The following is a 13,634-nucleotide window of genomic DNA, read 5'->3' as shown; positions in this document are numbered from 1 at the left end:
TCTCCTATCAAGGGTTGGTTTTGCTTGTTGGTTGAGTATTCCAAGGAGGGGCAAGGGGCTCCCTTAGAGAACGGTGGTCTTGTCACACGGGCACTCAAGAGCGAAAATCCCCTTACAAAGCTATCTTCATCTATAATTTTTATTTTTAACATTTTCTATATAAGGCAAACATTTCTCTTGGATTAAAACGTCCTTCTTTCAAAATAAAAACTTTGAATTAACATTTTAGAAAATAAACGTAATATCTTTAATGTAAAATAAAAACTTTAGATATAAAATTTGATTTAATGATATCATTAATAACAAAACTTCCTCCATGGGAAACCTGTTAAATGTGAAGAACATTAAGAAAAGCCCAAGACACGGATCAAATTTAGACAAAGACCAAACTATTTCAACCCGGCATATTCAAAAAGTGGGCCAGCTGAGCCCAAGTCTCCTTCAATCCCGCATAAGAAATAGATGCCCACGCGCAGAAACAGAGCATCGTCGAGTTCCGAAGCAGAATTGCTTTTCTCCTTCATCGCAACTTGTTCTCTCCTCTCTCAATATTTAGGTAAATATTTTCGTATTTTCCATATTCTCTGTTTACTCTCTAAGCATTGATGGCTCTCAATTAAAATTTTCTGCTCCTGCTATGGAAGCCTGTGGACTTGTTGATCTAGGGTTTTGACTTCGATTCAGTTTCAGATAATATATATTCTTCCGGAAATCGTTATTTCATCATATGCTTTGTTGTGACGGGTTTGATGATTCTGAGTTTTATATGGATTGGGCATAGTTTTTGTGGCATCTTTATCTACCTGAAGATATTTCTGTATTTGGAAAAAAACCCTTGGAACTTGGCGGTGACTTTGTAAAGAAAATGACTTTATTATCAGTTGTTTTTTTGTATAAGCTGGGTTAATATATAGAAATAAATATCGTTGGGAAATCGGATCTGATTGAAAACCCAGTTCCTGAATTGGTCTCGAACTGTTCAGAGTTATAGTAACATCTTGTTGATGTTTTTGGAGCAAATTATGAATCTATATACTAATATTTATAAAAGGTATTTCTTGTAGTTAAAATCTGAAAAAGTCTTGTAATTCGTTATTATCTTTGGGGCTGATAAGAACAAGTAGCCTTGTGATTCCGTAGTTTCCTTTTTTTATTTTTTTTTATATTATCATATATCATCAGCTTTTATCGCGACCAAAGAGAGAGTTCAGTAATTTCTTATCATCCGATGAATTGTTTCACTTCTGGGATATGAAATTTCTTGTATGCTCAGGGTCTAAGTGATTGAAGATGGACTATCAATGGTTCAATGGTGGACAGGAAATGAGTTCTCGAGATAAACAACAACATGAAAAGGAGCAGGTAGGCAATCAATTTGTGAAATGATTTGATTTGTTAACCAAGTCAGCTTTTTTAAGTAAATGATTTCTACATATCTACTACTTTCTTTACTTATTTTTTAATTATAAAAATGAATATCTACTTTCTTCACTTTCTTGCATTGGAATAATTTATTAAATATAATTATGATTTATTTATTTATTTATTTATTATTATTATTTTTTTTTATGTATATGAAATCTTGCTTGTGATGCATATGTTTACTTCTTGGAACATTACGAGTGGAAAATATATATATATATATTTTTTTTTATCCCCAATTTGTTGATGTGTGTTTTCTGCATTATGTCCTACAGGCTTATCAGGACTCCCTTGTTGAGGATTTGTCAGAGGATTTCCGCCTGCCAATTAATCATAGGCCTACAGAGAATGTTGATCTGGATAATGTGGAACAAGCTTCATTGGACACACAGTTGACGTCATCTAATATTGGTTTTAGGCTTCTCCAAAAAATGGGATGGAAAGGAAAGGGTCTTGGGAAGAATGAGCAAGGTGTGCTATTAGTAGAATTGCAAATGATTATAGTGTATTTACATCCTGTATAATGTAGTTTTTTTTTCCACTCTGAATCATTGGTGACCATATCATTGATCTAAATCTATTGCAATTCCTTAACGTAACACTTGTTCAAATTGAACCAAAGGAAAAAAGAAATTTTGGGAAGGGAAAAGGTCAGACCTTACGACTGGTAAAGAAATATATGTGATGGTGCTACTTAGCTTTCTCTGTATCTTGAAGTTGGAGAATTATGGTTAAGTTTTTAGTAGTAAATGCCAATGTTAAACTGCTTTTTTTATGTTTCTTGTCTCTTTTCAGTAATTATAATGGCTTTATTAGTACTGATGATTTCAAATCTAGGATTCTCTCATAGTTTGATGCGATGCTGTTTTGTCACAATAAGACAGATGTCCCTCATTATGGCTAATCATTTTCTCGAATGATATGTGAACACTGAATGCTAGCTATCGATAAGTCTTAATTTTTACTTATCATAGCTATGCTTTAGGTTTGACAATTCTTTGGGGGGTTAATATGTCCTACTTTTCAACAAATCATTTTCTTGGATGCTATGTGAACACCGAATGCCAATTTTCCACAAGTCTTAATTTTTAGTTATCATAGTTATGCTCCAGGCTTGACGATTCTTTTGGGGGTTGGGGGTTAATATGCAGGAATAACTGAGCCAATAAAATCTGGTATCAGGGATCCAAAATTAGGGGTTGGAAAACAAGAAGAAGATGATTTTTTTACTGCAGAAGAAAATATCCAACGAAGAAAGCTTGATGTAGAGGTAGATGAGACCGAGGAACATGCAAAGAAGCGGGAGGTATACTTTTGAACTTGTAGCTGCAATAAGAATTTTCAGTAATTAGATAGTGTTGAGGTTGATGCTTTACTTTTTCTGGAACCCACATCAAATAACAGAAGGCTGCATATAGCATATATGTATGTCTTTTGACGGGAATGGTATATCATAGGAGACCATCAAGTTTGGAAGGTCTTGAGAATTTCCTGCAGTTTTTATTACCTGGTGGCTTCTACTGCCTGCTTCCTGCACATTATGAAAATCCAGGTGTTAGCAGAGCGTGAGCAGAAAATTCAAACCGAGGTGAAAGAAATTCGCAAAGTGTTCTATTGTGATCTGTGCAACAAGCAATACAAATTGGCTATGGAATTTGAAGCTCACCTAAGCTCATATGATCATAATCACAGAAAGGTAAAATTATTTATTTTTGCCTATTTTGTTACTGTTGTTTCTTTTTCTTGTTTGTATGCCTTACTGATTTTGTTTAAATCTGAAATACCTTTGAATGAAATTTTCAGCGTTTTAAAGAAATGAGAGAAATGCATGGTTCTAGCAGCCGGGATGATCGGCAAAAACGAGAACAGCAACGCCAGGAGAGGGAAATGGCAAAGTTTGCTCAGATGTATCAATATACTCTTTCCCTTAGTTATATATATATATATTAGTTCACTTAAGCTATGCCTCTTTTTTTTTTTTTTTTTTTTAATTTTATATGTTTTTGGAGATTTAATCCCCTAGAGTTAATAACTCTAGACACCCGGGGGGGGGGGGGGGGGGGAAGAAATAGACAAATAAAGTGGGTCCCACAACATTTAATGCTGCCCAAGAAATTCATACTCAGGCGGCCATAAATGTTGTGGGACCACTTCATGTGTCTATCTCTCTCACACTTTGGGCCCTAGAGTGAATCCAAATCCTGTTTTCTGAACTTGGGGAGGAGTGATGTCTAATAGGGGAGTTGGGGATTGTTTGTTCTTATTGAGCCTAAATGCATTTTTCTTTTTTCTTTTTTTCCCCTTTTGGTCAAGCAGGGCAGATGCTCATAAGCAGCAGCAGCAACAGCAACAAGAAGATTCTGGGTCTGCCCCAATGGCTACTGAACTGAAAGGTGCTACCGCAGTTGCAGTTCAGGATCAGCGGAAGGCATTAAAATTTGGTTTTTCTTCTAAAGGTGGCACCTCCAAGGTATGCCTAATGTCTCTTGACTCTGACCTTCTGGTAATTTTAGGATCTCCAATCTGTGTTAATGTGACCTTGTAATTTTCTTAGTTGTTAGAAAATAATGATTTCCAATGTGCATTTACACACATAACATTCTACACACATATACATTAAACTGTAGTTGCGTGCAAGATTCATTCAAACAGAGAACTTTTCTGGATCCATATTGAATTACTTTCAAAGTATTTGGGAACATTTACTTTTTTCTCGTTGTCCTTGTATTCATTACCTGTAGAAACTGTTCCAGGTTGTGAACATCCTAATGACTCTTAGGGGTTCTTTGGGAAAGAATCTCATCTCATTTCATCCTATCTCAAAATCTTTCATAATTTTCTTCCCAAACATTATTCAAATACAAACATTTTTTAATTTCAAATATTCAACTTTTTCATCTAATCATTACCTAATCATTACAACTTTTCCAAACTCCCCAAACAAAATGCAATAATACTGTTTTTTCAAATTTCAAAACAAAAATTATATTAAAAAATTATATTCTAACAATATTTTAACTTTATAATATTTTTATTCAACTTTTTTCTCCCCTTTCCCAAAACCCAATAAAACATCTTAATACAAACCATTTCACTACCTTTTTTTTTTTTTTTTTTTTTTTTCTTATAAAGGAAGAGGACGGTACTCCAATTTTATTGATAACCCTCACTTAAGACTGAGTAATACCGTATACAAAGGGAGCAAGGGTTACAATAATCCCAAAACCAAGCTCCTAAAGAAAATGAGATGAGAAAATTAATAAAAGAAGATTACAAAGGGTACATAAAGGAATAAAGGACTAGAGTCAATGCTGAAAGCTAGGAGCACCTACACGATCCAGATCATGCAAACCAAGCATATGCTTAGGCAGTTAAACTAGAGAAGAGAAACTTACCGTGTTGCCCAGAGCTCCAAATAAAGCGAGACTATCTGCTAAAGCATTGCCCTCTCTGTAAACATGTTTGAGACTAAAAGGAAAATGTTGCTTAAACTGTAAAATATCAAATTATTGCATCAAGGAGAAAATCCGATTCAACAGTGAGTTTAGAAATACTTTACTGATAACACGTAGTAAGACCAAATTTCAAAGCTGATAACAAACCATTTCACGACTATTCATAGAATTATCATCTCATCTCATTCTCCAAGCATTTCCTTAGTACTAAATATTTATTTAACCTCTGGTGTCATATAAACTAGATGTATTTTTTTTTTTTTTTCGCCTTTGGGCTTCATTCAAGTGACAATAAAGAAGAGAGAGAGAGAGAGATAGAGAGGTGCCCCTGAGCAGGGGGTGTAGGGAAAGAGTTGAGTCGATTGGGCTCAACGACTGGGAGAGGCAAAATGGAATCCGGATTTGGCTATCAGAAGCAACTGTTTGGATATCATGACCAATCAACATTTGGTGTGCTTGATATAACTGCTTTAACTGACTGCACCAACATTTCTACTGCCTTGTCACCATTGTCATTGTCATGGCTGAAAGCACCAGAAAACTGACAGTGTAACCTTTTTCTGAAATTATAGTGCATGCTTAAAAATTGTTTCACACATCAAGGACAGCCAATACAACTTTTTTTGAGCGGTAACAGCCAATATAATTTATTCTCTTTCCTCCTCCTTTGGAGGATATTAGTACATATAACGAAATGTCGCCTGGAGTCAGATCCTGTAATTTGATCTAGTTCTAAGATCTTTGTTTAACAAATAGTTTATTCTGAATGACTTGGCTTCTTGTTCTCTCTCATTGTACAGAATGCTTTTGGTAGTGGTGCAAAGAAGCCAAAAGTAGCTGTTGCCTCGGTCTTCAGCAATGATAGCGATGAAGAACAGTGAGAGGTTGCTTTCGCAGCTCAGCATCAGCAGTGTACCTTATGTAGTGCTTGCATTGCCATATTTATGCAGTTCATGTGATTGCTCTGTTAGCAATTTTTTCTGTTTTAAAGTTTATGAGACATGCCCACAAGTTTATGGACTTTTCTTGGATAGGGGTAAAATATCTTTTGCATGCTTTTTGTTTCCCGTCAAAATTGAAAAATATTGATATATGCAAATGTTTAATTTGTTAAATTCTATATTGAATGTATGACTATATTGAAGTTGTTGAATGAAAGGGTATGTTCCTATGTGTGTTAAGCTTTCATGACCTCAGGACCGCAAGCATTCAACAAAGGCGTTTCTTACATTTGTATATTGTATTTATGTTAGTAGCCTTTAGAATGGTTGAAATTATTAGTATTTGCAACGATCTTTACCTGTCGAATCTAATTGTCAATAGTTTCACACTTAATTGGCCAGAGCACCAAAGTTTTAGGTGGTGAACTGGGGGTTAGGACACTTCTTAGAGAGCATACCATAATCAAATCTGGAACTGAAATGGTTTAATATCCAGTTAAACATGGGAAGAAAACAGAGTTTGACCCTCTGTGATAGAGTTTTTGGTTATCCATGCTTCGCCCAAATGGGTATATTATCCTCTGGCATTGCCTTAAGGTTTGCTAGGATGATACTTGCGAGATAATCAGAAAGTTTTGGAGCAAACAAGGACTGGAGCAAATGTCATACAAGCCACCAAGATATTACCCAGGTTAGAAGAATCGTTCTTTGCAGGAATTAGCATCTGTGATTATCGAGATGTTGAAGGCAGCACCCTGCAAGGGTAAAAACATTCCTTGCTACATATCCAAATGAATAATACTGCCCGGACTCTTGATTGCTTTCTTCTCGAAACAGCGACGTTTTTAGTTTTAAGCTTTAGTGGTTGGTGTCCTTTCCTAGAGTTGGGAACTTCGTAAAATCAATTGTGATATTTAAAATAGCAGTGAAAATGATTTGAGATAAGATGTTATATTGAATTTTAGAAAATAAGAGAAAAAAATAAAAAATATTATAAAATAAAAATATTGCTAAAATATAGCTTTTTTTAATATTATTTTTTAAATTTGAAAAAGTTATATTGTTTTTATACTTCTTTTAAAAGTTAAGAAAAGTTGCAATCAATAGATAATGAGTAAATGAAAAGATTAAAAATTTAAAATTAAAAAGTATTTGTATTAAGTGTTGTTTAAAAAGAAAATAAGATGAAATTGGTTGAAATAGTAATGCATGTCAAATTACTAGATCTTCATCTCAAACTGGATCTTCTCTCTAAAGATTATTTGCTGCCCCAAGACTCGAAGAGGATGAGATAAATCCTGTTTGGGTTTTTCCAAAACTTACCTAGGAGTATCCTTCATAGATTTTGCCATCAAGGTTTAGGACAATTAGCTTTACAACACTGCAAGTATGCGTACGCACCCACTTCCCCATATCCAGAAATACTATCTACAACCATCACCTAGTCCAACCAAAATACACTACTTAAACTTAAAACAGCAAACCACGAAATCTGCGGATTACCAGAAATTACGATCACTGAATAAAAATAACTATACATTTTCCGGTCACTAAGTAGCTTCGGCGAAACCCAATCGAAGATTACCAAAGTCAAACACCGTGTGGTACACACCCATAAACACATCTCCAAGAATCCTGCAAACATTTAAAATATTAGTTTGAGATGAGAATTTTGAGTTTGAGATGAGAGTTTAAAATATTAGTTTTAGTAATATTATTGTATTGGGATTTGAAAAAGTTGAATTATTTATTATATTTTGTATGAGGATTTGGGAAATGTGTAATGATGAGATGAAAATTTTGAGTTTGAGATGAGAATTTTTGATTACCAAACCTGCCTAGTTTCAGAATAAGCAAATGCACATAAGCATGAATGTCAACATGCATTAACGCTAGGGGTATCCATGTATGGGTATGTGGTATCTGACATGAGCATTAGTAAAAGTTAAAGATAAGATACCACAGAGGACCCCGTGGAGGAGGGACATCTATAGCCATAAATCCACTGATGCAGACAGAAGCAGCGCCTTCTCCAGTTCTTAGAATATACTGAAAGTGAGGCAAGTGGTTACAGAACAATAACGATTACTTCCCAGAATGGAGGGAATAAGCAAGAGACACTATATATCTTTTTGTATAACAGTTTACTTTTCTCTAATTTGAGGGTTGATAATTGATATACCCAAAGTGAAAAACTTCGATGTCTTCTCAGGTAAATTACGATACCTAGATGATTTACTTTGCATTGCCACACATGAAGAGGAAAAACTAGATAAGATTGATAAATTACAGTGAGTGGAAAAGAGAGTGGTGAAAGAAGTGTGTTTTAACTTTATGCTTAATCAAGATTAAAAAGACGTCTGAAAATACCTTACTTTTCATCTACTTAATAACCTAAGATTTAGTTTCGTAACTCAAACTTCTTCTCGTACTCAATATGGGATATCGGGAATATTGCTGCAAAACTCTGGATGATACTTTCCCAAATATTTTCAAACTATAAGAGTGGTCTGAAGCAAACAAGCACATTACAGCATCATGAACTAAAAGAAAGTACAGAGAAATTTGTTATGTCAAAATCTAACCTGTTCTGGAGTGAGGTTGAAAGTTTTGTTCGCGATAGTGAATGAAATATTTGGCATGCCTGAAATGCTATCGCATCCTATTACTGATTCTCCTGCTGGACTTGGCAGGCTCTCACACAGCTAAAGATCAAAACCAATGTTTAACAATGATTATCAACATATAGCTAACATTCGCTTCTTAATAGGGTATGGTTTTAGAGTAAGCTACCTCATTCACGTATTTGAGTACTTTGTCCTTGGTTCCTTTTTGTCTTAGCTGATTTTGGATCCAAATAACAGTCATCTCACAAGCAGTGCACAAAAGATCATCCTCAGGTAACACTCCCTTCTTGTTTTCCTTCTCAACCACTGTCTCAATTCCATAGCTGCATAGAAATTGGTTTGATTTTCAATTAGATGAACTGTTTAAGAATCCCCACTGCATCATGAGACTACAACCCCTATGAGCCTTTCACTGGCACAAGAAAAATCGCACATATAGTGAACCTGATTGATAAAGGGATTCAGTGAGAAACCCTTCATCAAAGCCCAATTGACACAAAAATCAAGATACATTTGCAAGAAACAAACTTCTTTACTTGGAAGTATTCCCCAATGAAGTAAACTGCCAATACGAGGTGTAAAAAGGCAAATACTGAGAATAAATAAGTCATGAAGCAATAATAACTCCTGACCTTGCATACCTAGCCCCATTAAAAAGACATACACCAATCTCTGAGCATATTTTGTCAGGTCGTACCTGCAAATCAATGAAAATTTTATGTTGAGATGTAAAACGGGATATGTATACAGAGTACAAAAAGAAGTATATGTAAAAGCAACCCACCCCTGAGATTAAGAGATCCCAAATTAAGTCTCCATACTGAGCTACAACTTCCTTACATTCTGCACTTACAATTCCTTCGGCTCCGATGGCATGGTTTATTTCAGTCACAATAGGCTAGAAATCATTGTCATCAAATAATAATTTAATCCCAAAAAGTAACTAACAGAAAAAAGACGCTGAGAAAAGGGAAAAGAAGAGAAAAATATGATTAATCAAGCCGGAAGTTCTTTTTGAAAATCATGTGATTTTTCAAATGATGAAACAACATACAGTTGGACCAGCAAGTAAGGACGTTCCTGAATCCACAATAGCAGCACAGCCCCCCTTGCAGACACCTGAGGTAATTATTAACAAATTAATATACTTTCTTGTCTGAAATTAGAGGTGAAAAGTTAATTGGGGTTTACACAAGTTCAACATTCTAGCAAGGGATTAAATATCAGGTCATCAAAATTGCCAATCAAAGTGTTCTTTCCCTCTGCTAGTAGTAAGCATCAATTTCCAGCAACTTTTAAGCAAAGCATATAAATAGTTATTTGCAAATTAGGATGTTCTGCTGTTTCTACTTGTGACATCCCCTCAAGTACTTACTTTGATAACAATTTGGAAATGCTCTTTAAATATAACATAAATTACCATATATAAGGTACCACAAAATCACCTGTTGACTGGTTCCCAACAAGAATATCTCCCATTTCAAACTGAAATCGAAGAAAAGAAATTTTGAAAAAATGAATATACCATTTCCACAGAAGCAAGCACATGGAAAAGGACAACTTTTCTAGCATTATTTTTACAAAATTTTCATACCTGCCAGTAACCCTTTTCAGTGACTGGAGCATAAGTGTGGTTTCCTTTGAAGTGCTTCCTATCAACACCACCAAAGACAATCTCACCACCCTCTGTTGCATCTGGATCCCGGTTAAGCCAGAATGAGAAAACCTCCTCCTTTACAAGACCTTGCTGCACCATATTGTACCTGTATTCTTGTAACAACTCAGTCTAACCAAAGCACCAGATAATTTGAAGAGGGAAAAATGTACCGTTCTTTATTCTGAGAAGAAACAATTTTGAGTACAAAATTCCATATCAAATTACAAAGAACATACCACACTGGCACAGCATCCCCAACCGAAATCTCCTGAAACCCAAGTCCAAGTATTCCATCAAACTTTGCCAACACAAATGTCAGACTGCCTTCTCGTGTAGCCTCAATGAAAACCTGAATTTGAAGAAAGAAAAATAAAATATTACAACTGTTACTGTGGCCACAAAAAAGAGCAGTTTCAAGAAAAACTTCTAAAAAGACGGGGGGGGGGGGGGGGGGGGTTGGCCCACTTGATCCTTGACAGTAAGATCCCCAACTTCAACATTGTCTTGACTGAAGAAACCCGCAACAGATCCAGATCCATAATTTATTTCGCAAGATTTTCCTGGATCACAAATCGACAATTATAGATTCAATTTCATGTCAGGACCCCTTTGTTACATCCAATAGCTTTTATCTGCACACAGTCATCAACACAATACTATAAAAGCATGAAAGCAATAAGTTACCATTCTTTTTATATGTACTGGACAAGCTTGACCTGTACCTAGAATGGAAATAGCAAGCAATCTGGAAATTTATGGTCAATACATACTTCTGTATTTGTGGATACTGGAAGATGAAAGGAACAAAATGGAGCAAAACTTACAGAAAAATAGCATTTTGATGATGGAACCCATAGATTGGAACTGCCGGTATCAAAAATGACAGTGAAATTCTGAGGGGGCGTGCCAATTCCAATCTCTCCAAAATATTGAGCATCCAAATAGTTCTTCAGAGTTACTATATCTTCATCTGAATTATGCAAATAATGGGGCATAACCACTATGCCCTCTCTTGATTTCTCTTCTCTTGTCATTCTGGCAGCATTGATACTGTGAAGATCCAGGGGCCGCTTCTTCAAGCCAATCCTCAAAAGAGCATTTGAAGAAACGGGAAGAAGTGAGCATGTCAAAACCCATAAACAGAAAGCCAGAGAAAGATACTCATGCCCCATGCTCACTGAGATCCCTGTCAATAACGGTCATTAAGAAGTACGTGGCATAGCCATTTTATATGGGGGAACAGGGGAGATAAGATGCATGATTGATTCTGGTGCTATCATAACATCAGAAAGTGCCATTTGAAGTTGCTTTTAAGTATCCATTAAACTGGATTTACAGCAAGTAAAAAAGCATCACAAAAGGAATAAATCGCAATATAGGATTCAGATGCTTCCTTTTTTTCTTTTTTGATAGGTAATCAAGAAGTTTTATTCATGACATATTAGGCATAACCCAAGTACACGTGACATATACATAAGTAATACCTAACTAGGGATTCAGATGCTTCCTACCAAGTGGACATCACATCTTGCAATGGAGGACATAATAGTATAACAAAACCTGATACTAAAATCTCCAAAGTTGCCTGTTAGAAATCTATCAGTACACCAGGAAGTACAAGAAGATGTATTTCAAGAAAACACCAAGGCATCAACGTTAAACCAAGGCAATCAAATCTCCAAGAGGACAGTATAGAAACACCCATTTCTCCCCTTAAAAGGCCTAATAAGAGGAGTATGGTAACTCCTTATGAAGCCCAAGATGAATTTGTTCCTAAGCCATATGAGACTTCTCAATAAGCCCCCTCACGTGTGGGCCGGTATTTCCGGTACCATCATCGTGGGTAGGTCGCGGGAGCCCATCATCGGTCATAGGTTAGCCTGTTCTGATACCATATAGAAACACTTATTTCTTCCCTTAAAATGCCTAATACGAGGAGTAGGATAACTCCTTATAAAGCCTAGGATGAATTTGTTCCTAAGCCACGTGGAACTTCTCAATAGACAGTAGGATATATATTCACCTGTTTTGAGCTCAAACTAAGGACATCGATATCAGTGTTACACTCGTCTAAAAATTAAAGAAATTATAGAAAACTTTAAAGCAAGCCATAAGATTTAGGATCGTCGAATTAGCTCCACTGCTTCCAGTTAAGGGTATATAGGGAAGAAAAAGCAGCTACGGGATCTTCACTAGCAAACTGATCAGCTAAACCACAATAGTATGCACCACAAATAGTGATCAAGGAGCCCCATTAAAATATTTTGGTGTTGAATACTTGGTTTCCAAAATTTTGGGGGAACTCAATTGTAAATTGTATAAGAAAAAGGGAAATTGCTTTTGGCTAAAGTTGTAGGTAGAGAGATAGAGACTCAGTCGAGCAGGGGGTTACTGAGAAGATTACACAGTAATTCATCGCCCCTTATAACAAAATAGAATATAATCCCATCACTATGGCATATTAAGCTAATTGTACGAATAATTTCACTACAAAAACAACTAAATATAGACCCAAACAAAGCCCCCGAAGATTCTATCGCAAGTAGAAAAGAAAAGGAAAAGAAAACTACGCCGAGAGAATTTCATCCAAAAAGTTCAAAAAAAAAAAAAAATATTATGCTGAGAGAAACCAACAACTTGCTGAAACTCGACATACGGTTTAGAGTGTCACAGCACAAAGAAAGAAAGAAAGAAAGAAAGAGAAAGATCTATTACGAAAATATGGAAAAGATCACTCGGTGTTGGGAATCAGCATGTACTATGATCACTTTGCCCGTGTGATGAGGCTCTTGTTGATGAATAGAATACAAAGAGTAGAGATCAAACCTTGCTAAGCTTGAAGCAAGTAGAGAAGCCGCTGAAACTGAGATGATGGGTCTGAGTAGTTTCTAGACAATCAATCCGCATGCACAGGAGGGCACATAAAAGGAGGAAGATAGATAGCTCAAAAGGCTGAATTTTGTCTTCCACAACATAAATATCTTACTGAAACATGGAAAGCCACGCTCCTCACTCCTGTCGAGGCAAGTTGCTTTTGTTTTTGTTTTTGTCTTTTTTTTTTTTTTTTTTTTTTTTACCAGTGATTATCTACCAGTCAAGGCAAGGTTTTTACCAGTCATGCAATTTGTAGATAATCGCTGGTAAAAAAATAAAAAATAAAAACATTTTTTGAAAAACGGATAAGGTAGTCAGAGGTTGCGCTGGATAGTTTTATGTCCATGAAAGATGGAGTGATTGGTAGAGATAATAATAGACATGATTCTCGCCTCTTTAACATCGTATCTACAAACCAAGTTTTCATCAATCAAATTAGTTTTTTGTAAATTTTCAAATGAATTCTAATACTAAATGTAGGAATATTAAATTAAATTCACCGATTCCTGTTCTTTTCTCACCGAAGAAACTAATCCATATTCGAATTTGAGTGTACATTCAAGAGATTCCCACTTGGCTATAATTCCACCAAATTTTCTAACTTTGTCAAGATGAATGGCGCTAAGCTTAGCAGTAGGTTATCACTTTAATTAAGTTC

The 13,634-nt window shown here is 35.6% G+C and overlaps 2 protein-coding genes across 3 annotated transcripts; one reads left to right on the top strand and one right to left on the bottom strand.

The window, feature by feature from the left end:
- The first annotated feature begins 405 nt into the window (after positions 1 to 405).
- Positions 406 to 6,063, top strand: LOC122316901 (G patch domain-containing protein 8). Its single transcript, XM_043133744.1, has 8 exons — positions 406 to 556; positions 1,274 to 1,362; positions 1,698 to 1,893; positions 2,574 to 2,728; positions 2,975 to 3,118; positions 3,226 to 3,329; positions 3,739 to 3,892; positions 5,678 to 6,063. Exons 2-8 carry the CDS (start codon positions 1,291 to 1,293, stop codon positions 5,756 to 5,758), a joined length of 906 nt encoding a protein of 301 aa, XP_042989678.1. The 5' UTR covers positions 406 to 556; positions 1,274 to 1,290; the 3' UTR covers positions 5,759 to 6,063.
- Positions 6,064 to 7,105: 1,042 nt separating this feature from the next.
- On the bottom strand, positions 7,106 to 13,126 carry LOC122316814 (aspartic proteinase-like). 2 transcript variants are annotated; one of them, XM_043133613.1, is made up of 14 exons: positions 12,929 to 13,126; positions 10,927 to 11,288; positions 10,787 to 10,847; positions 10,568 to 10,662; positions 10,339 to 10,451; positions 10,040 to 10,208; positions 9,891 to 9,930; positions 9,500 to 9,564; positions 9,230 to 9,343; positions 9,087 to 9,142; positions 8,612 to 8,768; positions 8,404 to 8,523; positions 7,779 to 7,867; positions 7,106 to 7,453 (listed from the first exon to the last, which is right to left on the bottom strand). In XM_043133613.1, the coding sequence occupies exons 2-14, from the start codon at positions 11,272 to 11,274 to the stop codon at positions 7,369 to 7,371; spliced, it is 1,512 nt and encodes a 503-aa protein (XP_042989547.1). In that variant the 5' UTR covers positions 11,275 to 11,288; positions 12,929 to 13,126; the 3' UTR covers positions 7,106 to 7,368. The 2 variants fall into 2 exon arrangements, with proteins under 2 accessions (XP_042989547.1, XP_042989545.1); XM_043133611.1 differs by having other exon boundaries at positions 9,078 to 9,142; positions 12,929 to 13,125.
- Between the last annotated feature and the right edge of the window lie 508 nt (positions 13,127 to 13,634).

Source organism: Carya illinoinensis, chromosome 7 (assembly GCF_018687715.1).
Source record: "Carya illinoinensis cultivar Pawnee chromosome 7, C.illinoinensisPawnee_v1, whole genome shotgun sequence".
NCBI lineage: Eukaryota > Viridiplantae > Streptophyta > Magnoliopsida > Fagales > Juglandaceae > Carya > Carya illinoinensis.
This window is presented reverse-complemented; position numbering and strand designations above follow the sequence as displayed.

Bases quoted from the DNA above. Each gene is read 5' to 3' on its own strand.
- LOC122316901 (XM_043133744.1), top strand. From the start codon at position 1,291: ATGGACTATCAATGGTTCAATGGTGGACAGGAAATGAGTTCTCGAGAT. The intron at 2,729-2,974 runs GTATACTTTTGA...ATGAAAATCCAG, and splicing joins AACATGCAAAGAAGCGGGAG to GTGTTAGCAGAGCGTGAGCA. The intron at 3,119-3,225 runs GTAAAATTATTT...TGAAATTTTCAG, and splicing joins ATGATCATAATCACAGAAAG to CGTTTTAAAGAAATGAGAGA.
- LOC122316814 (XM_043133611.1), bottom strand. From the start codon at position 11,274: ATGGGGCATGAGTATCTTTCTCTGGCTTTCTGTTTATGGGTTTTGACA. The intron at 10,209-10,338 runs GTATGTTCTTTG...ACAAGAATACAG, and splicing joins GGGGATGCTGTGCCAGTGTG to GTACAATATGGTGCAGCAAG. The intron at 7,868-8,403 runs GTTAGATTTTGA...CCTCACTTTCAG, and splicing joins TCAACCTCACTCCAGAACAG to TATATTCTAAGAACTGGAGA.